The 26,819-nt window shown below is 40.3% G+C and overlaps 1 protein-coding gene across 1 annotated transcript in view; it reads left to right on the top strand.

Moving 5' to 3' along the window:
- PDSS2 (decaprenyl diphosphate synthase subunit 2) overlaps positions 1-24,953 on the top strand; it is a 254,629-nt gene extending 229,676 nt beyond the window's left edge. Inside the window, exon 8 of the mRNA XM_029945385.1 lies at positions 23,082-24,953. Within this exon, the coding sequence (XP_029801245.1) occupies positions 23,082-23,240 (159 nt within the window). The 3' untranslated portion in view covers positions 23,241-24,953. The remainder of the gene's footprint in view (positions 1-23,081) is intronic.
- The last annotated feature ends 1,866 nt before the right edge of the window (positions 24,954-26,819 follow it).

Genomic DNA, 26,819 nt, shown 5'->3' with positions numbered 1-26,819 from the left:
ACTGCATTAGGGGAAAGGAAAGCTAACTTATGAACAAAAAAGTAAGAGAAAAGTCAACACGATTTAGCAATAGAATGACTGTTAATCCTTGATGCTTACTTATGACTCAGAGAACTCTTTAAGGATTTCTTATTGCAGAGGCACATGACAGTTGAAGAGCTTAGAAGAAAGGAAAATATTATGGTGCACAACAAATAAAAGAATACCCTTGGACCCAGCAGTGGTTCTGCCACCAACTCACTGCAGAATCTAAGAACCCTTAACCTCTCTGGTCTTCCTTCACTTTCCTTTGTATAAAGCGAGCAGTTTTAGAATAGTGCTGGAATTGGTTTAGGCCAATTCCAAATTTGAGAGAAGGTACTCTTCTTGGGGGTTGGGTAGCCACTGTGAATGGGGCTCATAGAGGCTTTGCCATCACACACTTCCTTGACCCAGACCTCCCTATCCAAAGTAGCCCCTTCTCCTTTGCTCTATTTTTCCTTCTTAACATTTATCATAATCTAAAATTATCATTTTCATTTAGTTGCTTGTTTCTGGTTTTTTTCTTTCACTGGAATGTAAGAGCTCTGAAGACACCTTGTTCATGGTCACATCATTTGTATCCAGCACAGGCTTATGTATAGGAGGACTTGTCAAATGTATGCACATGAGTTGTATTAGTGTTATTCTAGAAGTGCAGGAGGTTCTGGGAGGTCTGGAATTGAGGATTTTAGATTCCACTGAGCCATTTTAAGAATATATTGACTATAGGGGCCCCTGGGTGACTTGGTCAGTTAAGCATCTGACTCTTGATTTTGGCTCAGGTCATGATCTCGTGGTTCATGAGATTGAGGCACACGTCGGGCTCTGCACTGACAGTGTGGAACCTGCTTGGGATTCTCTCCCTTCCTCTCTTTCTACCTCTCCCCCCCAAATAAATTTTAAAAAACATTTTTAAAAAAAGAATATATTGACTATATAACATCTATCTCAATGTTCAATAGCCCTATGGCTGCCTTCGCAAGTGTGTAGTGACCATATTTCCTGTGCCAGTAAACAGAACCCACCCCTCTGGACTATGTGGTGCAGTTCTGACAGTTAAGGGCCATAACTTGATCTAAGCATTCCATCTAGGCTTATCATCCTTCCACAGACCTAAACACAAGTGACATGGGGGAAAAAAAGGTTATGTCCATCTCTAACAGGTATGGGGCAGATGTCTGCAGGGTGTAGCTTGTGATATTGTCTCTTACGCAGTATACCATGGACTCTTAGTGATACATATCAGGACCCAAGATCTAGGCATCTCTGTTTTGCATGGACATGGTGCTCCTGAGGACTGATGCAGGCACCATGCTTAGTTAGAATCTTAGGGCTGCCCTTGGGTTTATCTGTAACTCTACATTTAAAAAACGCAGCAGTCATTTCTGGACACCATCATGAAATGTATTTATTGCTGGAAATTTTGTTATTTTCAAGTGGTAAGTGTTTACCCAAAAGCCAAATTTTTATCTGAAAAATCAGGTGTTGAGGACCATAGGAAATTATTTTGGCTATGTGCTTTGTGGCCGTCTCTCAAATTTTGTCAGTCTCAGATTGGTGAGGAAGCAAAGGAAGAGGTGATCAGTTCCAAAATCAGCTTCAGCCGGATCTTGAGACTGTCACATTCAGCAAAACAGTGGTCTGTACTCAAACCCACAGATGAAAGATTGAATTACTTTTTAATTGAGTTCCTGTTGTGATAGAGTCTAGATATGAATGCTTCACACTACTACAATGCCTTTCATTTTAAGATATCAAAGCACTTGACAACTGTTAATTCATTATGTCTCTCCTGCCTCTGTACTGTGGTTAAGAAAATCATGGGAGCACCTTTCCTGCTGCTAGAACTCATCCACCTGGGGTCTGGGCAAGGCTGAGAGCTGTGTAACTGTAAGGCAATTCTACCCAGTAGCTTGTAAAATAGAAAAACAAGAAATGTCTTACTTACCTAGTTAAAACTTCAAGAGAAGTTTTATTAGACCGAAAATTCACCAGAAGTGAATTGTGACCCAAAAAGCCAGTGCTAACAGTGAAGCCCCTATACACAATGCTGTGGGATCTTAATTACAGTGGTTGGTCTGCAGCCCTGGGTGTTTATCTCTCAGACTATTCCATGTTCCCTAGGCTTCTGGCCCCTCAGTTAAGCGCTGCTGATTCGGTGCAGTGCTAGAGAGAAGAGTGCCACCTATTGAATTGTAGGAATTCATGGGTACATGTTGGGACTGGTGGAGAAGCTTCTCGGACCACATTCATGCTTGGTTTGCTATGGTAACATATATATGTCTGAAAGAAAACGAATATGTTGACTACTCTTGCTTAGAAAAACATCTACAAACGTCTGTGTATTTTCCCCAGCTGGAGCTGAGCGTATGCCTGCAGCTTAGCCTACTGCTACTCGAAATAAGCCTGCTGCTAAAAAGACTGAGGCAGATGGTATTTTTACCACTTCAGGCAAAACATGGCACCTATGGTTCGGCTTTCTACAATTTTAATTTTTTAACACTTTCAAAATGGCTTGCTTAAATATCTCCAGTGTAGAGATGCAGACTCTTTCCCAATTTCTTTTTAATAACGGCTTCAGATACGCAGATATCAGTAAATAGCACTCTGTCAAAACCGGACTCTGTCAGGACTGTGACGGCCTCCTGCTCTTCTTTCACAAATACTTTGGACCGGGCCTTAAATGGGCTTTGACATTCATGCTAATTTTGACAAAAGACTCTAAATGGTTTTCAGGAGCTTTCTTTATAGTCATCTGTAGTCTTTACTGTGCAGTCCATATCATGTTCCCAGTGTGACTCAGTACAGAAAAGAGAGTTCTTTTTTGTTTGTTTTTTTTTTGTTTTTTATGTCTTCTTCCTGAGGTTCACTCCAAGCACAGAGTTGCTCAAGGTTAAGCACCCGGTAAAGAAAGATCTTGCAGGTGTTCATTCATGAGGCATCCAGTTCTCGGTAGAACATAGGAGAGATTTTTTTTTAAGGAGTGGGGGTTTTGACGTGCCCTCTCTGCTGGAGTCTGTTCAGGGTTGCGAGCGACGAGCTTCTGGCTGCGTCCCACCACGCTCAAGTGCAGTGTCTAGAGCTGCCGCTTCCCTCCCCACCCTCAGAAGGCCTTGCACATTCTGTTTTATTATAAAACGCATTTGCATAGGGTACACATTAAAATTCTCTTCCCACAAGCAAACAGTGCTGTCCGCAGACATTTGCATTTGCATGATCACATATCATCACTTCCCTTAAAAAAGAAAAAGAGAGTCTTTCCTCTCGTGTCACTGTAAACCTTTCCAAGGTTTGCCCTTTTAGCCGTAGATTGCTTCAACCATTTTGCTGCATACCGAGTCCAAAATCTACTTTTTTGAAGATTGAGTATAGAAAATTTTCTGTAAATATTATTGTCCTTTCTTTACTGACAAAGCCAGACTTTTTTTTTTCTTTTTTCTTTTTTCTTTTTTTTTTGGCAGACAGCTTTTTTGCCTGCTTGTTCTTTCTCATAACCCTAGCTAACTGGCTCTGAGAATTTTTCACATTGGCACATTTGAAGACCAGATGTTACTGTGTTTTCTCTTCCATGTACCCCTTTCTCGGGCAGATGCTGCTTCTCCTACCCTGGGGCTTCACATTAGCTCCTTCGGCAAAGTATTCCATACGGCATCACTGTATGGGCTAAACCTCTCATTCCCTCTAACCTCCTGAAGTTGTCTTTACAATCCTAAATAGGATTTCTGTTTTAGTGATAATAACAGAGACTATGTAAAAGCTTTGTCATTCCCTTCTCCCATTCTTTTCCCATAAAGGACTTGTGGTCTAGTGAAATGAAGTGTTTATAATAGAATTTAATGGAAAAAAATCCAAATACCATTAAGATATGGGTACAGTTATGTAAAATCTTGATAAAGCCTGGAAGAAAGCATGTAAAAATAGAAATATAGGCATTAAGGTGATAACATTTCAGCATGTTTTAAAATAAAGCACTGTATTTTTTTTCAGATTTCTGTTTTTGACATATAGGGTCAAATTTGAAGTAGAATTTTCTCAGATATGACCTGAGCTACTGAGAACTGAAAAATAACTTGACTGAAATCATGTTTTTTAGTGACATAACCAGCATTTAATTTTAGACTCCTAAAGAATGACATGCTTCTCTGGCAATAGGCAGAAATGCACAGTTGGAAAACATAACTTTTGTATACTGTGAATTTTTGTGCTGGGACTCAAGTAGTGGTTGAAGTCCTGGAGGACAGCTGAAGAGAACAGACGCCTAGCACACCGAGCACGCATTGCAAGCGTTCATCTGATGACCTAACCACAGCCCAGGGGAAGGTGCTGGAAGATACTCCAGGACTGCCTACCGAAAGTTTTCCACCCTCCATCCCTTGTTTCCTTAAACGTCAGATAAAACCAGTTATTTTTCCTTTGGCAACTAAATTTCAGACATAGTTGCAGCAATAATGGATAGATTTTATTTTTTTTATTTATTTATAATTTTAGAGAGAGGGGAGAGGAGCAGAGGGAATAAGAGATAATCTTAAATAATCCCCACCCTCAGCGCAGAGTCCGAAGTGGAGCTCAGTCCCACAACCCTGGGATCATGACCTGAACCAAAATCAAGACTCAGATGCTCCACCAACTGAGCCCCCCAGACATCCCTAGGTTTTTATTTAAATTTTTTAAAAACAATTAATTTACTAAAGTCAGTTTTAGAGCTACTCTTTGACTCTATATTTCCTTTAAAATACAATTACGGGGATACTTGGGTGGCTCAGTGGGTTAACTGTCTCTTGATTTTGGCTCAGGTCATGATCTCACGGTTCCTGAGTTCGAGCCCCATGTCAGGCTCCACACTGCCACTGCTTGGAATTCTTTCTCTCTCCCTCTTTTTCTGACCCCATCTGAAATTAAATAAATGAACATTTTAAAAAATGTTTAATGAGTAAACATTATTTTACATGAAATTACATAAAAATGAATTATTTTACATAAAAATAATTTTAAAAATTATTAATGATGAAAAAACTAACATTAATTTCTGTCTGTAATAAAGTATGGCTTTTTTACCATGTGAAACTTATAATCAGAAATAAATTCCATTCACATGTGTAACAGTATTTTGAACCAAAGTTGTGCCTTACTATGAACCTTCCAAGTCTTTTTGCAAAACAGTTGTCCTTTGGATGTTCATTCATCTCTAATCATCAAGCTCATTTTTTCCTCAAGTATCTGAGTATATTATTTTGCATTTGTCCCCAGTGACTATCATCTTGCTTTGATGATCTATTCCTTAATTTCTTAATGTTATTTTAAAATTTGATTCTTGCTTTCTGAGGTGTTAGCAATCCCACATACCTCCGTGGCATCAACAGATCTGATGATCATAATCTCTATTCATTTGTAGATCATGAATAAAATTATGAAATACTATCAATAATAAACCTCTTTATGACATCATAAAATATGCCACTCTCTCAGTTATTAACCCAAATATTACTGATATTATTTGAATTCAATCCTCTATGCAGTTGTAAATATTTTTTATTTTCCTTCAAATCATATATCCCTCGCTTGTTGATCTTGGGTTTCTAATTTTATATGTAAACTGCTAAATTGGTTCACAACAATAATATTTAGTGGACAATCTCTCTCTCTCTCTCTCTCTCTCTCTCTCTCTTTCTCTTTCTCTCTTGAAATTACCATTTTGAATTACTGGCCTCTAAAAAATTACGTATCTACATAATATGTAACATTCATCAGGAGGCTAAGGCAGGCTTAGGTTGTTCAGAAGACCCATTCTTAGTTGTGAGCCTAGAATTGTGTCTGGTTTTGCTCATCATTGTCCTCTGAGGGCCTAACACAGTGCCTGGCACATAGTACATACCAAATAAATATTTGTTGAATGAATGAGTAACTCAAGATAAACCAAATATTTGTGCCTATATTTTGTTCTTTTAATTTTAGAAGACATATTTGACTCTACCTTTGTTCTTATTTCCTCCCAAGTATATTTTTAATCAAATGCTTATATCCTCAATGCCTTGCACTCCCTGGGATTGAAACACAGATTCAGTTGGGGTAACCTTTAGAATCGCAGTCTAGAAAGCTAACTAAAAATGCCCTCCAGGCTGGTTTTGTGGGTGAACGCTCTGCACTGTGGGGTAGCTGGATTCAATTTTGCTCCCAGTTTGTGGTATCAAGAGCCACCTGTGCACAGGAAGTGCCTATATGCCTTCATGTGGAGGATAGAGCCTTCTGTCCCCATAGAAGAGCCTATTTAATCCATTGGAACTGTTTTAAGTAGATCTGAAGGAAATACTATTCTCTCTCTCCTTGTCATAAAAACGCTGGAGAGGAATGGCCTTTCAAAAATGATGTTTTTTTAAGAGAGTGAAAAAGGAGGCACCACCAAGTAAATGCTGAATGTGGTTTTAGTAACTTAGAAGTCTTTGTTATTACCCAAATTGATATTTCCAAACTCATACATTAATTCTACAGCCAGATTTTATACAGAATTGAGGGGTTTTATGATTTCAATGAGATTAGCCTATCAGAAAGCTGTAATCTGTTTAGTTGGAACATCTGAAGTCATTCCCCAGTGTTCCCTAAGCAGCGTCTGCAAGCACTACTCAGCTTCTCCACTTACCACATCAGGCAGAGTTCTAATCCTGGATGTGCTTAACTCCCTGTCCTGAAATAGCAAGGCGGCTGTGCCACCTCAGTGTTGGAACAGAATTTCTGAGATAACAGTAGAGATCACAGGATCTGCAACGGAGGTTAGTGGTGGGTAAGATGCTACTAAAGATTTTGAGTGAGTGAATACTGTCCCTTTCCCCCAAATCTTTGACTTTCTGGCTTGATGAAAGATTTTACCTATTCACCACATCATAATAAAGCCAAAGATAGACCTCTGAAGATGGATTCCTGCATAGTGCAATGGTGCCCCCTGTGGAAGGTCTCCCTGTTCTAGATCTAAGGAAATTATACGAACCTTCACCTTTGATCCATTCCTAACAAGAGTCATGTGCACCTGTTAGAAAAGGTTGTAAGCCTTTCTATGTGCTGTGATCGCTTTAATATTCATGCCCTAGAATACATTCATCGTGCAGTCTGCTCAAGACACATGAAGTCCTTTAATCAGATGATTCTATCAAATTCTATCCTTGAATCGTTTCATTTTATGGAGAAGAGGTTAAATAGGTCGAACCTAACAGTGTTCACACAGTTAGTTACTCTCTCACAGAATCATGATTCTTTCCAGGTTTGCTGACTCCACAGTGTATATGCTTTACTACCATACTGCTTCTCAAGGTGCTTTAGACATACTGCAGAAAGAAGGGAGAATTTGTATACAGGCTCTGGTTTTACAAACATCCAGGAAATGGTATGCATCATTCTATAATCCAACACAGAAAGATAGTGATTGTCTAGTAAATGACTGTCTTAGGATTTATGTTTGCTAAACCAGTGCGATAATTGTTGTGATTTTTTTTTAAACTGGCAAGCATTCTTCACTCTTCCAAGAAAGTTTTATGGATATAACCATTTAAAATGAGTTCTCATTATCATTCTCTTGGGGGAGGCAAAGATCTATGTTACCTTCCAAAACACCACGACATAGAGAACTATATCTGAAAGAAGTGTTAATCCTGCAGGTGTGGTTATATTTACATGTAATAGAGGGTAACTTCTTCACACATTGATCTCTGCATTTGCCCCCAGTCTGATGCAACCAAAAAGATATGTCATTGTCATAACTCTCAGTAGATAGTTTTTCTTTTGTTTGACATGCATTCTACTGATGGAAGTCAGAAATGTGTTTTAAGCTCATGCTGTATCAGGATATATGTTAAGATGTTAGGAATCTAGGGTCATGTAGATAACGGTGATAGTTTTGAGGCAAGTAATTCCCAGGCATCAGCATCCATATATAAAGCAGATGAACAATTGAGACATGAGGAGGGTTTAAGAAATGTGTAAGTAAGATATAGACTCCAGTAGTTTATGTATGCCTCAGATAACCCCCAGGACTGTTGGACACCTATGTGATGTGATTGCTCTTGTCCCATAGTATTCTTTTTAATTAAATAATCAGCATAGTATTGGTCACAAGATTACAGAGTTTACTGCTGATTTACTTCTAAAAAGCTACAAAGAGTGACTCATTGCTACAGTCCACAACCTATGGTATGTTTTGCTTTTTGAATTTCAATGTGTAGAATTAAGTTCCTCTTTGGAATATGATACTAAATTGAAAATTACCTTTGAATCAGAACATGGATAAATCTGAGATCATTTATAAATAGTTGGATTTTCCTTCAGAAGACATGATTGCTTTTACTATGCAATTTAAGTCTCAATTTAATATAATTCCATATTACTAACCTCAAATGTCCATCCTATCAAATATCAATGAAAATTCATAAACTAACAATTAAATTATACATTTTATTCCATTTAATACATGTTGGGGGTGCCTGGGTGGTTCAGTCGGTTAAGCTCAGGTCATGATCTTGCAGTCTGTGAGTTTAACCCCTCATCGGGCTCTGTGCAGATAGCTCAAAGCATGGAGCCTGCTTCAGATTCAGTGTCTGTCTGTCTGTCTCTCTTTTTCCCTCCCCAACCCATGCTCTGTCTGTCTGTCTGTCTCTCTCTTTCTCTCTCTCAAAAATAAGCATTAAAAAACACTTTTTAATTAAAAAAATACATTTTGAAATCAGATACATCTCCTCCTACCCTGAGCTATAAGTCGACCTGTCTTTCTTAAGGAGCAGGACTACTTTGCCTGAATTCTCTGCCAAGGGGTCAACAATTTAGATCAATTTTGAGTATGCCAGCGAAATGTTTTTAACTACATGAAAATATCTCTAAAATACATGCATACATACATACATAAATATATGTATATGTAGGGGTACCAAATTATATGTATGTATGTATGTCTGGGTTTGAGTTATTTGTACATATAATAGGAATGTATATAATCAGACATGATCATCTGTATGAAATGAGTTCAGTTATGAAGCTATTTGTGGACTCATAAATATACTTTGCTGAGATGTTGAGCCTTGAAATCAGTTCTGAAACCTCACTGTCCCAAGTACTCACTAGGCCCATCCCTGCCTAGCTTTCAAGATCGGAAACAACCAGGCACATTCAGGGCCTAACTGAAGTCTCACTCTCAGCAACAGGCTACACACCATCTAGACTGAGCCTAATAGAAATGTGTGGAGAAGGCAAGAAAAATGGTACCAAGCCTGTCTTTATCATGCTTTTTTTTTTCCTTTCAAGAGGAGTTGATTCAATTTTAAATGGTCCAGATGATTTTGGAAATAAATTTTTCAAAAGTTAGCATGTTTCCAATTCATTAATAATCCAGAGATTTAAAATATTCATTAAAAATTTTTTTAATGTTTATTTATTTTTGAGAGAGACAGAGCATGAGCCGGGGAGGGCCAGAGAGAGGGAGACACAGAATCCAAAGCAGAGTCCAGGCTCTGAGCTGTCAGCACAGAGCCCAATGTGGGGCTCGAACTCATGGCCCTTGAGATCATGACCTGAGCCAAAGTCAGAGGCTTAATCAACTGAGCCATCCAGGCGCCCCAGGAGATTTAAAATACTTAAAACAACTTCATGAATCTATGTAAAATAGTCTATGAATGTTTATAATTAAAGCCAGGTGCATTATGTAAATATTACATCTAATTCTGTAATGAACTCCATGCTCTCTTCCTCTTCAAGTCTTGCATGTGAATAACATTTTTTAAATTTCTATTTATTTATTTGAAAGAGAGAGAATACATGTACTAGTGTATAGAGGAGAGGGGCAGAGGGAGAAAAAGAGAATCTTAAGCAGGCTCCATGCTCCAGCGTGGAGCCCAGTGCAGGGTTTGATTTCATTACCCCTGGGCTTATGACCTGAGCCGAATCACAAGTCAGATGCTCAACCAACTGAGCCACCTAAGCGCCCTTTGAGTAGCATCTTACTGATGTCAGTGTAATTTGCCAGACATTATCTTATTTGTTCTTCATAATAATATCATGTGGTATAAAGATGATCTTTCTGATACTACAGGTGAGATGGGCTTAGAGAAGCCCAAGGTCACAAATGTCCAGGTCCAGAGTTTCCCTGTTAATATTTGCTTGCTGCTTCTCTAAAATTGTTTTTCATATTATTATTGAAACAGTAGAAACGGATTAACTAGTCTTAGGAAGAGAACATCTCATCCCATTATTAGATTAAAAAAGGTTCCTGTGTGGCTTCATCTGGGGTATTCTGCTTCAGGGTGCTTAAAAGACTGCCATATGTAGAAATAGTGGCATTTTATCCCTCCGAGAGCCTACCTCTTCCCTCACCTCCCATCTCCATGGGCTTCAGGCCCCGGGACTCTAGGGAAAAGGAGAGCAGTATAACAAATGTCATGTGTGTCACAGATGCTCGTACAGGTAAACAGAATGATCTCAATCCTGCAAAAGAATAAATAGATCTTATTAAAAAATACCTTAAAGCTCAATACAAATACATATTACAGGAATTCTACAGGCAGTTTTACAAAAGAAAAATACTCTGATGTTTTATAAAGGAACAGTAAAAATGTTAAAACATGGGATAAATTATATTTGTCATTTTAAGTCCATTAATCCTGGGACAAGTGTCAGTTAAGTGTCTGATGTCAGCTCAGGCCATGATTTCACGGTTCGTGAGTTTGAGCGCAGTGTCAGGCTCTGTACTGACAGCTCAGAGCCTCAGAGCCTGGTGCCTGCTTCGGATTCTCATTCTCTCTCTCTCTCTCTCTCTGCCCTTCCCCTGCTCACGCTCTGTCTCTCTCCCTCCCAACAATAAATAAAACATTTAAAAAATATTTTTTAACTTATTAATCCTTTACTTAAACATAGTATGAACCCTGAGGTTGGTTTTTAAAAATTGTGAAACACATGTGAGGTAATAATATCCTGTGATTGTGTGAAACCCCAAATACCATTACTGTAGTCAGAGTTTTTGGTTGAGATTTTTAGTAAAAATAAGTTTTCATTATTAAGGATTTAATATATTAGTTTTGGAGGCGCCTGAGTGGCTCAGCCGGTTAAGCCTCCGACTTCAGCTCAGGTCAGATCTCACGTTTGTGGGTTCAAACCATATCAGGCTCTGTGCTGACAACTATCTCAGAGGCTGGAGCCTGCTTCCGGTTCTGTGTCTCCTTCTCTCTCTGACCCTTCCCCTCTCATGCTTTGTCTCTCTCTGTATCAAAAATAAAAATATTTTTAAAAATTAAAAATATATAGATATATATTAGTTTTGTTTTGTGACTCAATAGTGGATGTGATGACATCTGATCTTTATTCAGTGCTTATTTGTTTAAAAAAAAAAGTATGACCTGAAGAATATACTTAATCAAGTAAAATATTTTTGGCCTTTTTTTCTTAGCATAAAATGTAGAAATATTCTACTTCTAACTCTTACTGACATTTGTTCTGCAGCCATATGGCACTTTTAGTTGTGGTTTTAAAAAATGTATATATTGTAATAGAGGTACATATTAACATAATGATGGCTTCAATTTTCTGTCATCTCTGTAAATATGGTTTTATCCAACACTGGCTTAATGTACTATTTTAAATCTGTGATGTGTAGTGAAAAAATTTGCCCTTGTGCACAGGCTTGTAAAGGACATTATGACATAGATATGTGTTCTCTTCTCAAATGAAATTGAAATGTTTTCCAGTTTCTGTAAGAGTGAAGGAAAAGGCAACTACTTGGAGGAGCCTGGGTGGCTCAGTTGGTTAAGCGTCTGACTCTTGATTTCAGCCCAGGTCATGATCTTGCAGTTTGTGAGTTTGAGCCCCACATGGGGTTCTGTGTTGACAATGTAGAGCCTGCGCAGAATTCTGTCTCTTCCTCTTTGTCTGCCCCTTCCCCATTTTCACACATGCTATCTCTTTCTCAAAATAATAAACGTTAAGAGCAAGAACTGCTTGAATCTTCACTCTAGCACTTATCTTCTGCATTACCTTAAGCAATTTACTCTCACCTCAGTTTATTCACCTATAAAATGAGATTATTAGTACCTGCCTCATAGGGCTGTTGTAAGGATTGAAGAAATATATGTCTTAGTGCTGGGCACACAGAAGTACTACAAGATCATCTTTGTTGTTATTGCTGCTGCTATTATTATTATTATTATTATTATTATTACCACTTCAATACTGGGAAGCATACTATTCTTTTAATTTTACCTCAGAATTCATGCGACTGAGGAAATAACTAAAAATTCTCTTGTTTCCATTTCCTTTCCTTTGGTTGAAATAAGATATTTAATTAAAATGTAGATTTTTTTTCTATAGATTTTTGCAAATCAGTTGTTCTAAGCAAAAGGGAATGCTTATGTTGTTCGCAATTTGTTTTAGTGTTTATCATATTAGAGGAAGGTTTTCATTGTAGCTTTTCCTTTTGTACCAGCTCTTGCCTCTCAGAAGTTGGGAAGACTTTTCAGTTGAAGCACTGTCAGCTAAAATCCTGGTGTTGGGTGGGACTTCGGAGGCAGCTCCTAAGAGTTTTATTCATACTTTCTCTATGTGGCCATCCAGTTGCTGAGGACTTCCAAAAATAGGGGGTTCACACTTTGTCAAAAGCAATTATTCTGTTGTTAGACAACTCTAGTTATTTGAAAGCTCTCTCTTATTTGTAACTGAAATCTGCTTCCCAGAAATCTTACCTTGTTGCTCTTTGTTCTGTCTCCTGAAGCATATAGAACAGGACTGCCCCATCTTCCATTTAATTGCTTTAGATATTTGAGGATGGCTTTCATCTCCTTTAATTCTTTCCTCCAGGGTAAACATTCCTTAGATGCCATGTTTTCAAATAACTTCTTCTTCCTAATACTGAACCCAGTTTATATTGTTTTTGTTTTGTTTTTTGTTTATTTATTTATTTATTTTGAAAGACATAGATAGAGATAATGAGCTGGGAAGGAGCAAAGAGAGAGAGGAGTCCCAACAGGCTCCTCAAAGTCAGCTCAGAGCCTGACACTAGGCTCAATCTCATGAACTATGAGATCATGACCTGAGCCAAAGTCAAGAGCTGGATGCTTAACCAGCTGAGTCACCCAGACGCCCCAGACCCAGTCTATTTTGAATGCTCCTCTTGACACATAGCCATGGCATCCAGGACTGAGCATAGTTTTCTAAACATCAATTAACCATCAAACAGGGCAGCATGACCTTCCTGCCCCTGTTTTGGACATGTACATCTGCAGATGCTGCCAAAGTTCATGTTTGTTGGTTGGTTTTTAATCTATATCACAGTCTTGGCTTATATAAAAAATGGGGTTATTAAAGATACTCTGCTCTTATTTATGAATCACTGCCAAACTGAGATTTCCACTTTTACAATTAATTTTTGAAACCCAAATGAACAACTATACAATTATCCCTATTACGTATCACCTCGCTAGTATCAGTCTTTGTTCAACATGTCAAAACAATTAAGAGTTTGATGCTATCCATGTGTTAGCTTTCTCTCTTGACTGTATGACATCTGAAAATTAAAATGTAATATATATTTCTTCTCCATCTTCATTCAGATATTCCACAGAACTGTAATAAAGGAAAGAAAAACCAAGTCAAGGGTTTTTTTGGTTTTTTTCTTTTTTTACTGAAGTATAGTTGACTCATAATATTACATTATTCCAAGTGTACAAGATAGTCATTTGACAAGTCTGTGTGTTATGCTGTGCTCACCACAAATGTAACTACCATCAGTCATCACACAACACTATTACAGTACCATTGGCAATATTCTCAATGCTGTACCTTTTATCTCCGAGCCCCATTATACATTCCATAAATGGAAGCCTGTATCTCCCACGCTGCCTCACCTATTTTGCCCATCCCCCAGTCCTTTGTTCTCTGTATTTGTGGGTATGTTTCTGCTGTTTACTTATTTGTCTTGTTTTTGTAGATTCTACATGTAAGTAAAATCATACGGTATTTGTCCTTCTGTCTCTGACTTCTTTGGAAAAACATCTGTTCAGGTCCTCTGCCCAATTTTAAGCAGATTATCTGGGTATTTTGATGTTGAGTTGTGTAAGTTCTTTATATATTTTGGATAATAACCCCTTATTGGATATGTCATTTGCAAATATCTTCTTCCTTTCAGTAGGTTGCTTCTTTGTTTTATTGACGATTTTCTTCACTGTGCAAAATCTTTTTATTTTGGCATTGTCCCAGTAGTTTTATTTTTGCTTTTGTTTCCCTTGTCCAAGGAGACATATCTAGAAAAAATGTTACTAAGGTCAATGTCAAAGAAATTCCTGCCTATGTTTTGTTCTAGGAGTTTTATGATTTTATGTCTTGCATTTAGGTCTTTTATTATTATTATTATTTTAGAGAAAGAATGATTTTATGTCTTGCATTTAGGTCTTTTATTATTATTATTATTTTAGAGAAAGAATGCATGTAAGCAGGAAAGAGAGGCAGAGGGAGAGAAAGAGAGAATCGTAAGCAGGCTCCATGCTCAGCACAGAACTCGACACAGGGCTCGATTCCCACTACTCTTGGATCACCTTGATTACCTGAGCCAAAATCAAGAGTAGGATGTTCAACCTAATGAGCCATATAGGCACCCCTCACATTTAGGTCCTTAACCCATCTTGAATTGATTTTTGTGTATGCTATAAAAAAGTGGACCAGTTTCGGGGTGCCTGGATGGCTCAGTCGGTTAAGCATCCAGCTTCAGCTAAGGTTATAATCTCACAATTCATGTGTTCGAGCCCCACGTCAGGTTCTGTGCTGACAGTTCAGAGCCTGGAGCCTGCTTCAGATTCTGTGTCTCCCTCTCTCTCAGACCCTCCCCTGCTCATACTGTCACTCTCTGTCTCTCAAAAATAAATCTTAAAAACGTTAAAAAATAAAATAAAAAATAAAGTGGACCAGTTTCATTCTTTTGCATATAGTTCTCTATTTTTTCAGCACCACTTATTGAAAAGATGAAACTAAATATTAAGTCTGATAGTACAATGCTAGAGATCGCTTTTCCATTCAAAATAAATCTACCAAACATTTTCTAGTAATTATTTTACATATTTGAGTCTATATTACCATACTCAAATCCAGGCACCCATTTCTCTGTCTTTCCCACAAAGGAACCCACATATACTCTATCTTTACTGTTTCTGAAGCTAACAGTGAGTGGTCATATCCAAAGAAAAATGAGAATATTTTGTAATGACTTGCTCATTGTGACCCACCTATCCTAGGGCTGCGATCATCACTGCCTTTTTTCTAGAGCTCAAAAACCTTCTTGTTTAATAACACTTTTTTGGAATTTTGCCATCATTTTCTGTAAATTCACTGATCTTTGTTCCAGATGCACCTCTGTCTTCATCTTTTTCTTTGGTTCTGCATTTGAAGATATTCATCAGTTGCATTTCTCATCTCTGAGATGTCTTACAGTCTTTGAGTTGCTGGGAAGGACATTTATGTGCACTGTAAGCATGAAGAGGACAGATGTGATTGATCTTCACCTGTGTGAAGGTGCTCTAGACTGGAATCTAGGTCTCCAGAGTGAGGAGCAAGACACAGAAGGGAAGTGCCCACAGAAACATCAGACAAAGTGATGACAAAGCTGCTTGGCTTTCTCACTGGCAGGAGACTCAGTGGGGTGCTACGCAGTAATTTGTCCTGGACGATAATATTATGTTTGGAAAGGGAGTGGTGGGTCATCTTGAAATGCAAAGGGTACTAGAAGCCAGACCTACGGCAGGATGGTCGCTGCCTCCAAGGCCTCCCCGACAACCTGTAATGGGCTTTTTGAATGCAGTTTTCATCCCTAAAGGCCCCTTTTCAGGGAATTTATTTTAATCTTTACAATTTTTAACTCATTCTTTAGTTCTATTTCTTCTGTGTTTTCTCTTAAGAATACATTATCAACTATTTGAGGGTACTTGTTTTTATTCGACATACAGCCCTTACATTTTGATGCCCCTTATTTTTGTCATCATCTCCTTACCCCGTGCACCCCCATCAAAATTCTGACAGGGTTGTTTCTGAACATGTTTCTGTGAGGAATGGTACTTCAAAAACACGTGTGACAAGTGTCTTTGTGACAATACAGACTTATGGGTGGATTCCCACACAATTTGTATAGCTTTGTGCCTCTCCTTTGTCAGTTCCTTCAGATCAGGGATGGCATCCTATCTCCACAGTGGACCTTTGTGCAGAGCAGGTGCTCAACTGGGGCTCAGCAGTGGAGGAGACAATGTGCTTCTCCTGTTACACCTGGGCCTTTTCAAATCCGAGCCCCATGAAAGCCTGTTCTGTAGCCGTTTATTTTAGTCTCTTTCATAATTCATTATGACCGTTGTTGAAATTTAGCTTTTCAGAGGCCCTCCTCACCCTTGAGCTATTTCTATTTATGATCTCTTAAAATCATGGCCATTTTTTCACTAATTTTTTTTTACTTTTTTTAAATGTTTATTTATTTTTGAGAGAGAGACAGAGCATGAGCAGGGAAGGGACAGAGAGATAGGAAGACACAGAATCTGAAGCAGGCTCCAGGTGCTGAGCTGTCAGCACAGAACCCAATACAGGGCTCAAACTCATGAGCCCTGAGATTGTGACCTGAGCCAAAGTCGGACACTCAAGTGACTCAGCCCCTGCTAATTTTTAAATGTGCTTTTCTAATTTATTGTCTGGGTGTCCAAAACCATGCCTGCTGGTTCTTTCTTTCACCAATTCTAATACCAGGATGGCATTACCTTTTTTTTTTTTTTTTTTGGCCAGATTTCTATCACCTTTACATCCATCCAATTATGTTGACATATTTAAGCAAAAGTTCTTCTATCTTCTGATACCTAAGAATATCAGTCAGGTTCACCAAGAATTTATCAACTATTAGAATGTGAGTTTTAGTAAATGTTCAGAAGCTGTACATCTTATGTTTACCACTACAGCATCTTACAGTTCTGCCCATTTCATTATCCCTGCTAGGGAAGCATGGTCCCCTTCACTTGGTGAGCTGTGCCGTCTCTTCACATAAGAACATGGCTTCCATTTGTTTCCTTTTATACTTATCCAGGTGTTTTCAACCATTAAAAAAAAATCCTTTAACATATCGCTTGTATTCCCTTACTACCTGTTACACAGTTTCTACAGAACTAGGTCTATCCCTGTTTCAGCCAAGTGTTAGCATCTCTGTTCTCTGTAAGCACTGTGTTTGGGCAAAAGAAAACTTGGAGTTACCTCCGAATCTGTTCCAGTGCTATAGAAGCAAAAGGCCGTAGATGTGCAAAAATGAAACCTAGTCCATTTCTCAAATTTGCCTGTGGCTCTTGTCCACATCACTTAACTGATCTCATCCCAGATCTTCTGCAAAATGAAGTGCAAAGATAAGATTGGGCTTGGGTTTCTTCTGGGTCTTAAAGTCTGTCCTTGGTTTCATTGGAGAGAAGTGGCTGCTGTGTCCAATTCCGCTAAAGCTGCTTAGATCTCATGACAGGTCTTGTCTTTAATATTTAAGAGGATTTTTGAACTACATAATTTTCAGAGCCATACAGTGATTTCTCAAAAGGGTCTCATAAAAGCAACATTTATCATTGAAAAGGTGTTTAATAACACCTTTAATAAATGTTAAATAATAACGCACTTAACTTTAAGTACTTTGCATATTTTTCTCTCTGTGTTAATGTCTTTAATTGGATCCTCTAGCAAGGGATTTGGACTTAATTTATTGCAGGTGATGCTGCACTTATACAATTATTCAGTTGACTTAATTAGAGATTTAATTATATTAGTGCCCTAAAGTGCTATATCAGAGAAGTAAAATGCACACTGGTAATTCACCTTTTTGTCTTTTATTGTGTCACTTTTCCTACGGCTGAAATGGTTTTCAAGCCATAAAGGCCAGAGTGTGCATTCCAGCACCTCTAGCCATACCCTAATATGGAAAGTTCTGTCTACACATTAGCTGGGAATTTGCCTAGTCAAAATGAAGGCAAAAGTAGTAGGAATTTTTCTAATCATGGGCTTACCCCTTGCAGGTATTAGAACCAAAGCTGTAGGTCCAGTCCCTCGGTATTCCTTTCAGCCCCCTCCATTTCTTCAGCCCTAGGGCAGCCCCCGACAGGTAGTCCTAGGAGGCAGCAACTGTGTGTGTCTCTGTATCTCCCACCCCTACTACAAACCTAGGCCATTCGGCACCCAATACATGGTGACTGGATTGAATGGTGCCCAATATATGGTGGCTGAATTGAATTTGATCATTGCAAAGACAGCTTCTTGGAAGTGTGGTTAAAACAGTATAAACCCAACCCAACTATTTTAAAATACGGTAACTCAAAATATGTACCCCAACAAGTAAGTTACTCCCAAATCTGGCTAATTGTTGGAACAGCCTGAGAAGCATTTTTAGGCCTTATTGAACCCATCTCTAGGATTGGGGCCTAGGTTCTGCATTTTAAAGTTCCCCAGGTGAATCTTACGGTCAACCAAGTTTACAAATTCCAGTTTAATATGTCTTTTGTCACATTTATTTACAAAGGATGAGATTGTTTTTTCAGGATATGTCGTGCTCCCTCACTGAAAGGATTTTTCCACCCTGCTGGCCGGGGCGGGACAGGACAAGAATAGGTCAATCACCTAATTTATAGTAAAAGTCTCATTTATGGTCTATTAATCATATCTAAAGGATTACTTTTTTTAAATGTTTATTTTTGAGAGAGTCAGAGCATGAATGGGGGAGGGTCAGAGAGAGAGGGAGACACAGAATCCGAAGCAGGCTCCAGGTTCTTTGCTATCAGCACAGAGCCCTACACAGGACTTGAACTCACGAACTGTGAGATAATGACCTGAGCTGAGTCAGATGCTTAACTATCTGAGCCACCCAGGTGCTCCACTAAAGGATTACTTTTGAGCCAATAGTTTAGGTTTTAGTTGGTAGAAGTGTATACAGACGTCTGTGAGAAGTAATACCTTCCAGGAAGGATTAGATTACTGCTGAATCATGAAATGGGCATTTTACTCATGGAAGCCATCAGGTCCCTCTGTGGAGAGAAGATCTGAGTGCTAATTGGAAATATAGCAGTCATCAGTGAGAGAAATTAACTCTTTTAGGGCTTGAGTAATGTTCAGTGATAATCTCCTGGGTACTCTTTTGCCCTATTCTGAATTACTTGTCATTGTAGAGATTAAGTACCATACAAGTCACCACCAAATATTCAGTTGGGCCTCCCTGAATCAAGTTTATAAAGTAAACTAAATGAAGCAATCAAAGAAATGCAGAATGTAAGACGTTGCACTTTGGTGCTGGTCCTTCAAAAATGGTAATATCATAGGGGAAAAAATAATAAAGTGTCATAAAAAATGAATGCAATGTGTAAACCAGGATGCATGATGATTTGGGAGGATGAAAGGGGTTAAAAGGACATTTTAGAGCCAATTGGGGAAATTGCACATGGGCTAGATATTAGATAATGAGAGAGAATTATTGTTAACTTCCTTAGTGATGATAATAAGGTTCTGGTTATGTTCGAGAACGTTCTTAGGAGCTGCATGTCAAACAAGGGTGAAGCATCCTACAGCCTAACATGTGTCCAAGCTGAGTCCTACCAGCTTAGAGCCTATTGTTAAATATTTCAGAATTCTATGATTCCACAACCCTTGGAAGCTGGAAATCAGCCATGATGGCAGGTTTTATACCACAGAAATCTAAAATGCTTCAAATAGGGTCCCGTCCCCCCCCCCCCCCCCCCGCCCTCCGGAGACCTAATTTATCAGCATACTACTGACCACAGCTTATTTTCAAATGGTTCAGAAAACACATGCAAACAGATAGAACAAAAATAGCAAAATACTGACAATTGTTGAATGCAGACAGAGGATATATGGTCATTCATTGTGCTAGTGGAGGAGTCCACAGACTTCCTGTAAAGGCTGAAGTGTGAGGATTGTAAGTGTCTTGGGCTCTGCAGGCCAGAACAGTGTCTGTGGCAGCTACTCAACCCTGCAGCTCTGCCACTGTAGCGCAAGAGCAGCCATAGACAGTACTTCACTGAATGGGCACAGACATGTTCCAATAAAACTTTATTTATAAAAACAGGAGGGTCAGAGTAGGCCTAGGGCCATAGCTTGCCAACTCCTGTGCTAGTCTTTGCACTTTTCTGTACTTTTAAAATATGTGGTAATTTTAAGTTCAGATTTCTTAGCCTAGTTTTCAGAGGCCTCCAGGATCCCCTAATACTTACTCCTATAAGGTTTGTCACACCGATCTGTCTTTATTCCTTGGACTCTGCACTCTGATCTCCTCTGTGCCTCTGTTTAAACTCTTCTTTTTCGATAGAATTCCCCTGCTACCCTCCACCCTATGACTGCTTAACATTCTCAAGACATGCCTCAAATCTCACCCACTCTGGAAGGCCTTCTTGAATCTCTTCTAAAGTTGATCTCTCATTTCTTTGATCCTCTGTAGTCCTACATATGTCCCTTAGTTTTGCTGCTGTTTACAGTGTACCCTTAATTAGTTCCTGATACACAAAGCAGAGAAGGACCATTTTACTGCTTATATGTAATAGGTGCTCAATTAATATTTGCAAATTGAAATCCAGGCATGTACCTATTAACCGTGTGCCTGCAGGCACTGACCCAGGAGTCTAGAATAGAGACTGTTGGCCTGTTTAATTTAGGTTTGGAGGAATTAAAGATAATGAAAATAGGGAGAATGCTCGCTCTCATTCTCTCTCTCGCTCTCCCTTCCTCCTACTCTCCCTCCCTCCCTTCCTTCCTTCCTTTCTTCCTTCCTTCCTTGTCTGATCCAACTCCAACTACTTTTGAGGTTGTTATACATCAAGTTAAAATAGATTTAATCTTGTTGCATAGGCTGGCCTTCCAAGGGCCTGAGGATGAGGAAGAATTAAGTCATTATGAATATTCATAGTGTTTTAGACACTGTCAAACACTTGGTGCTGTCTCCTGTCATCCCCCCAGTAATTCTACAAGGGACTGATATTATCCCGGGTAGTTAAATGGCTCCTCTAAGATTATAAAGTTAGAATGGGAGTTTGAATTTGGCTGCCTCTGATACTCAGCACTATTTTACTACCTTCATGCATTCAGTGATTGCCAAAAGACCGGGGAATCCTGGGCTGAAATCGTCCTGAAGTCCCTATGCAGGGTGGAAGTACCGGCAGGGCCGTGAGATTTTGGCAGAGTATAGTATTCGGTGATGCTGGACTGGGTATTAGAAACCCTGGCTTCTGACCACAGCTGTGGTCACTATGATCTTGGGTGAGCTGCTGAGCTTCTCTGGGCCCCTGTTTTCTTATGTGTATAATTACAGGAATAAAGCAGGCTTCATGTTACATGCAGTGTGCAGAAGCTTAGAGTCTAATGAGGAAATTGATATGACAATGGAGAATTGAAGTACAACACTGTAGAATTATGCTGTACTCCAGATATGCATGGGGTACTTGGGGAGCCCTGAGGAAGAGGGCCACCTAGCTCCGTAGGGCTCTCATTCTAGCTGGGTCTCTTCCACTCCAGTGGACTTTGGAACATTTGAAAGGGGCGGGGGGGGAGTGGTGTATGGGAACAACCTCCAGGGAGATGATTACTGCAAGTTGTTTCCCTAAATAATGATGAAACAGAGAAGGGGTGAGGGGGACAGGCTAGACAGGAGCTAGATCAGGAAAGGACTTCCATTGCCTCATGAAAGAGCTTGGACCCCTTTTTCTTAAGTCTGTTGGAAGGTAATGAAAGGTTTTAAGCATGATCACATTAGCATTTTACAAAGACCTCCTTGGCAGCATGACAAATGGAGTCCAGGGCAAAGAACTGGTGGTGGGAGACTCCTCAGGAGGTGGCTTGCATAAAACCACCCAGGCAAGGGATGATGATAGCCCGAACTAATGTCGTGGCAATGAAAATGAGGAGCAGAGCATAAATTGGAGAGCTGTAAAAGAGATAGAATGGCTAGGACTTAGTGACTGTATCCGTCAGCACGGCTACAGACAACCTCACAGTCTCAGTGGCTTCAGACAACAAAGATGTGGTTCTTGCCCACACTTCATGTCCTGTGCAGGCTGGAGAGGCACTGTGGTGCTCAGGGTGGTCGTTCAGGAATCCAGCATGAGGAGCTGCTCCCGCTAGGGCTGGTTGATCCTCCAGGGGGAAAGCTCCAGAGGGACTCACATGGGTGGTTAAATGCTGCAGCCCAGAAGTGACGGGCATCCTTCACAACTCGTGGACTAGAACTTTTCCCTTGGCCCTACCCAGTCTCTAGGGGCCAGAAAGTTCAGGGAAGGGTGAGCAGCACAGTACAGCCATGGTGCCTGACTGGAAATGGGGCATCAAGGGGGACCCCGCAGGTTTCTGATTTAGGGAGTTAGGCAGAGTGTTCACTGAGAAAGAGGAAATGGAAATGGGGAAAGAGGAAGGGGACAGAACAAATCATTATAAATCTTCTTCAAGTCTAAAGTATAACCCTTTTATTGGTTCTTCCCCGTCTCAGAGACGGATTAGAAATCAACTCCAATTGTTGGCAAGAGTTTATTCTCTAAGAGGGGTGTTTCAGTTCATTCTGACCAGTCAAATAAAGGCTTTTAGTTTTAAAAATGGAGTGTTCAGATCTAAACTAGGTGTCTTTCTTGAATTTTCATATGGACTATTGTGTCAGCATACAGGGAAGAAAAAAAAGTTACTAACTAGGATGTTAATGAAGCCTCCCTCACATAATATCAGGCTGCTGAATTCAAAATGCCAGACATGTAAATGCCCTCTGCCTTCATTACCGCCATCCCCCAGCAGGGCACATTTCAAGATATCAAGGGGAGGGAGTCGGGAGGAGGTGTAATTAGGCTGATTGGAGCCTATTGTGCGGCTCTGGAGCATAGACACCTAGCAGCCTTAGGGAATGTTAGCGCCTCCGAATCATTGGGGAATGTTGTCCTCTTTACCTCAAAAGAACGCAGCAGAAACAATGAATCTATTTTGTGTCTCCCCTTTCTTTGTTTTCCACCTCCCCTCCTCAATTTAATTGTGGTACCTTGAAAACTGACTTTTACTGTGCATTTGTTTCTTAACAGTTGCGAGAAACAATCAAAGCTGGCAAAGGTGTGACTTCAGCTATTGACCTGTGTCGTTACCATGGAAACAAGGCACTGGAGGCCCTGGAGAGCTTTCCTCCCTCGGAGGCCAGATCTGCTTTAGAAAACATCGTGTTTGCTGTGACCAGATTTTCGTGACACCAAATTAAAAAGACACTATTGTCGTTAGCTGGAAAAAAAAAAACAACTGGGGAATGAGGTGATCGGGAGAGCTTTCATGATGAAATAACTAGATGTGTTAATGACTTTAAAAACATAATACATTTTTTTCCCTTCCTTTTATCACATTGCTAAATGAATACTGCCTTCTTTTTTGGAACTGCTACAAACAAAATTAGAAGAAAAAAAGGTCAAGCAGTTTTCACTTGTCACACCAGAAGCACACTTGAGGCTGCAGTAGCAGAAATAATTAATGAGATTCGCTCCTGTGACCTCAGCAAATGGACGGGAAATAAGTCCTTATTGATTGGACCGAGCCAGGGATGGCGCCAGGGCGGTGGCCTGTGGTTTTCCTTCTAGAGAGGATAGAGCAAGCTGGAAGCTGCAGGTGTCAAGAGAAACATATCACTGCCAGCCAGGGAGGTCTGTCAAATCAAAAACTAGTGACCAGTCTATCATAATGGAGGGTCATTCAGTGAGTAAGAGAAAAAAAAGTGCTTTGTCTTCTTGCAATTATGTCTCTGTATTTATAGGTACAGTATGAATACACTTCGCGCTTCATGGTTTTTGTAACATTTTTTTAGGAAAAATTGCTTTAAAAAAATGCCAAATATTCAAAGTTAGAAGATTAAACGCTATGAACTGTTAACTTGGTTGTAGTAGGAATGGCTTATTTTTCTTTCTAGGAGACCAAATATATTTCAAACACATTTCAAGAACCAAACTTTTTTTTTAAGCCTGAACAAGATGCTTTTTTTTCCAGTATGTTGTATTCATTTGTAATATTTTGGTGTAGAGAATACCTGTAACTTTTACAAGTATCAGAAATATAACTGTTGTTCTGGGGAATATACTGGTGACTTTTTTTTTTAATTCAGAATGTCAAATTTTGGTCTTGAACCACAGACATCCAATTACAGAGAGACTATAAGCAACCTCCCAGGCCTGCAATCAGACACTGTCTCTGTGTGGTTCATAGGAGATGGTTTTTGCGGTTTGCATGCATGCAATCTGAGAACACCGTTGACAAGAAGGCTGAGTTTACATAAATGATCTAGATTGAGACTCAGCTACCTTTCTTCCTTATGTGGTGTAATCACAGCCCTATCTGGAGACAGTGAACACAGCAAACAGATTTTATTACCTCATTCACTAAAACATCAAGTGAAGTTATTTTAGTTTAATTTAACCTCCCCGCAGAAGTTACAAAACCATTTTATCAGGACCTGGCATGTGACATGCAATGAAGAGAAAACGTGAGTGACAAAGGTTAAGGTATCATATTATGAAAATTTTTTAACGTTCTTAAAATGTTGTAATTGTACTGTTTATGCTACTGTAATTTGAAGGTCTGTAGATTTAGTAAAAGTGAACACTCTTCTGTTTGAAATGGTCTTTTCTCCCAGAAATCGGCTTAATTAGTAACTATGGTTAGATGCTTTAAATCAGAGTAGGTTTTAATCACTAACTTGCACAAAGGAGGAACTGTGCTCTGTGTTCTCTGAGGTGCAGGAACTTAGGCAGAATGGTAGGTTTTACTAAGCAGCTGGTCAGGTACCACAAGGCAGGGTCCGAGGGCTCTTCTCATTCTGGTTTAGCGGCTGGTTTGCTGTCTGACCTTGAGCTTGTTACATATTGCTGAGCATCCACTTCCTCATCTGTTGAATAAAGTTAAATGAGAGGATGTATGAAGTCCCTTCCAGCTTTGTTTTATTCTTTAAGAGTCTGCTGTTTCTGGGGCGCCTGGATGGCTCCGTTGGTTAGGTGTCCGGCTCTTGATTTCTGCTCAGGTCATAATCTTAGGTTTGTGAATTCAGTGCGTGTCAGTATCTGTGCTGACAGTGTGGAGCCTGCTTGGGATTCTCTCTCTCCCACTCTCTCCCTCCCCTGCTCATACACACATTCTCTCTCTCTCCCCTTCTCTCTCAAAATAAATAAACTTTAAAAAAGCCTGCCATTTCTGAACTCAGATAACAATGATGCTACGTGAGGTTCAGGGAGGAGGAGAGGTGAAACCCAGGCTATGAAGGAATGGCTTTATGGCAAATGTCTTCCTAAACTGCCTCGAGGCTTAGGGCCTAAAGTATCCCTAGCTCTCCTTTGTAGGGCATGTAATTCCAGACTCTTCTGTTTCAACACCTGCCTTTCTGCTTCCTTTGGGACCCTTCCTACCTCCCTTTCCCCTCCCTGGCTTGGGCATCCCGCCCTCAGCGTTGATTGACAGCCCTGCCTCTGTCCTCAAGCTGGGCGGAGTTCCCACTTCCCGGCCTCCTGGCAGGCTGTTCAGTCCAACAGGTTGGCTCATTCACCCTACAGAAGTCAATACACTCTTTCCTCATGCCCCTTCTTCGGGGGTATTTGTCTGTTAACTCTTACGTCCTTACAATTTCAGACAACGGAGGGAGAGATGTGGGGCACCAAGACATGTCTAATCACACCCATTGGCCTGCCTCCTGGGTGCAGGCTTTGCTGACTAGTTAAGACTCTGGCCTCGGAATGTCCCCTCTACCCCCTCTCAATTGCCCCCCCATCACCAGTTTCTTGCTAGAGGGAAGAATTCATTCCTTAGGCATTGTGCTGGTCCCCCCAACTTGCAAGCAACCCCTCCAAACCTCATGCACTTGAGGCTCCTGAAACCACCGCACTCTCCTTCCTATCAGTCTTTGTTAAGTGTGTTAAGGCTGCAACAGTGGGGGCCCCGAGTGCATGCCATCTTGTTCAGGTCCCACAGTCACGCTCTGGGGGTAAGCATGCCACCACTACAGATGGAGAAGCAGGCCGAAAGAACCGCCTCGGACCGCCTTGCCTGCTCTCACTCCCATCGCCCCACCAGAGTCTTTCCAGGTAGTGCCTCTTTCTCGCTTGCCCTGCCTCTCTTTCCTCCTCTCCAAGATCTCCAGCCGGTAGCCTTCCTGCCTCCTTCATGGTCCCATTCCTGAGTCATCAGCGTCTCCTCTGCTGGCTATACATGCTCAGTCTTCCCTGTCCCCTAAAATGAAATTCCTCCCTTCGTGCTCTTTATCCTCCTACCTACACTGTCCCTCCCAGCTTTACCAACTACACCTTCTTACAGTCTGCTACCTCCTGAGCGCTTGCAGCTGGTCATCCACTGACTACCAGGTCCCCGGCCACCTGGACAGTGCCGGGGCTCTAGACACTCCAAGAATATCTGTTGTACAGATTATCAGGTCTCTCACTGCACAACACTGAGATGGACTTCTGACAGAAGGTGGTCTTTCTGTGAAGTTTGCAAGCTGTATCCCCACACACAGACTTCCCCACTGCGTGGCGTGTCACCAACCCAACTGCCCCTCTCCCTTGGTGCCCTTGACCCACCTCTGTGTAGGTTCTTCCCCCTTCCCTGACTGTCCTCCATACCTGGCACATCTCTTAGTCGTACTGTAAGGACGCAGGTCTGAACCAAACTGACTCTATGACAGGTTTCAAGTTTCCCTCTGACCTTGAAGGCCTAAGTGTCAGTTTCTCAGAATCCTTAGACAGTAGAAGGGCACACGTTACCCAAGGCAGGAGGGACCACCCTTGTAACACCCAATCAGG

This window comes from Suricata suricatta, chromosome 7 (assembly GCF_006229205.1).
Source record: "Suricata suricatta isolate VVHF042 chromosome 7, meerkat_22Aug2017_6uvM2_HiC, whole genome shotgun sequence".
NCBI lineage: Eukaryota > Metazoa > Chordata > Mammalia > Carnivora > Herpestidae > Suricata > Suricata suricatta.
This window is presented reverse-complemented; position numbering and strand designations above follow the sequence as displayed.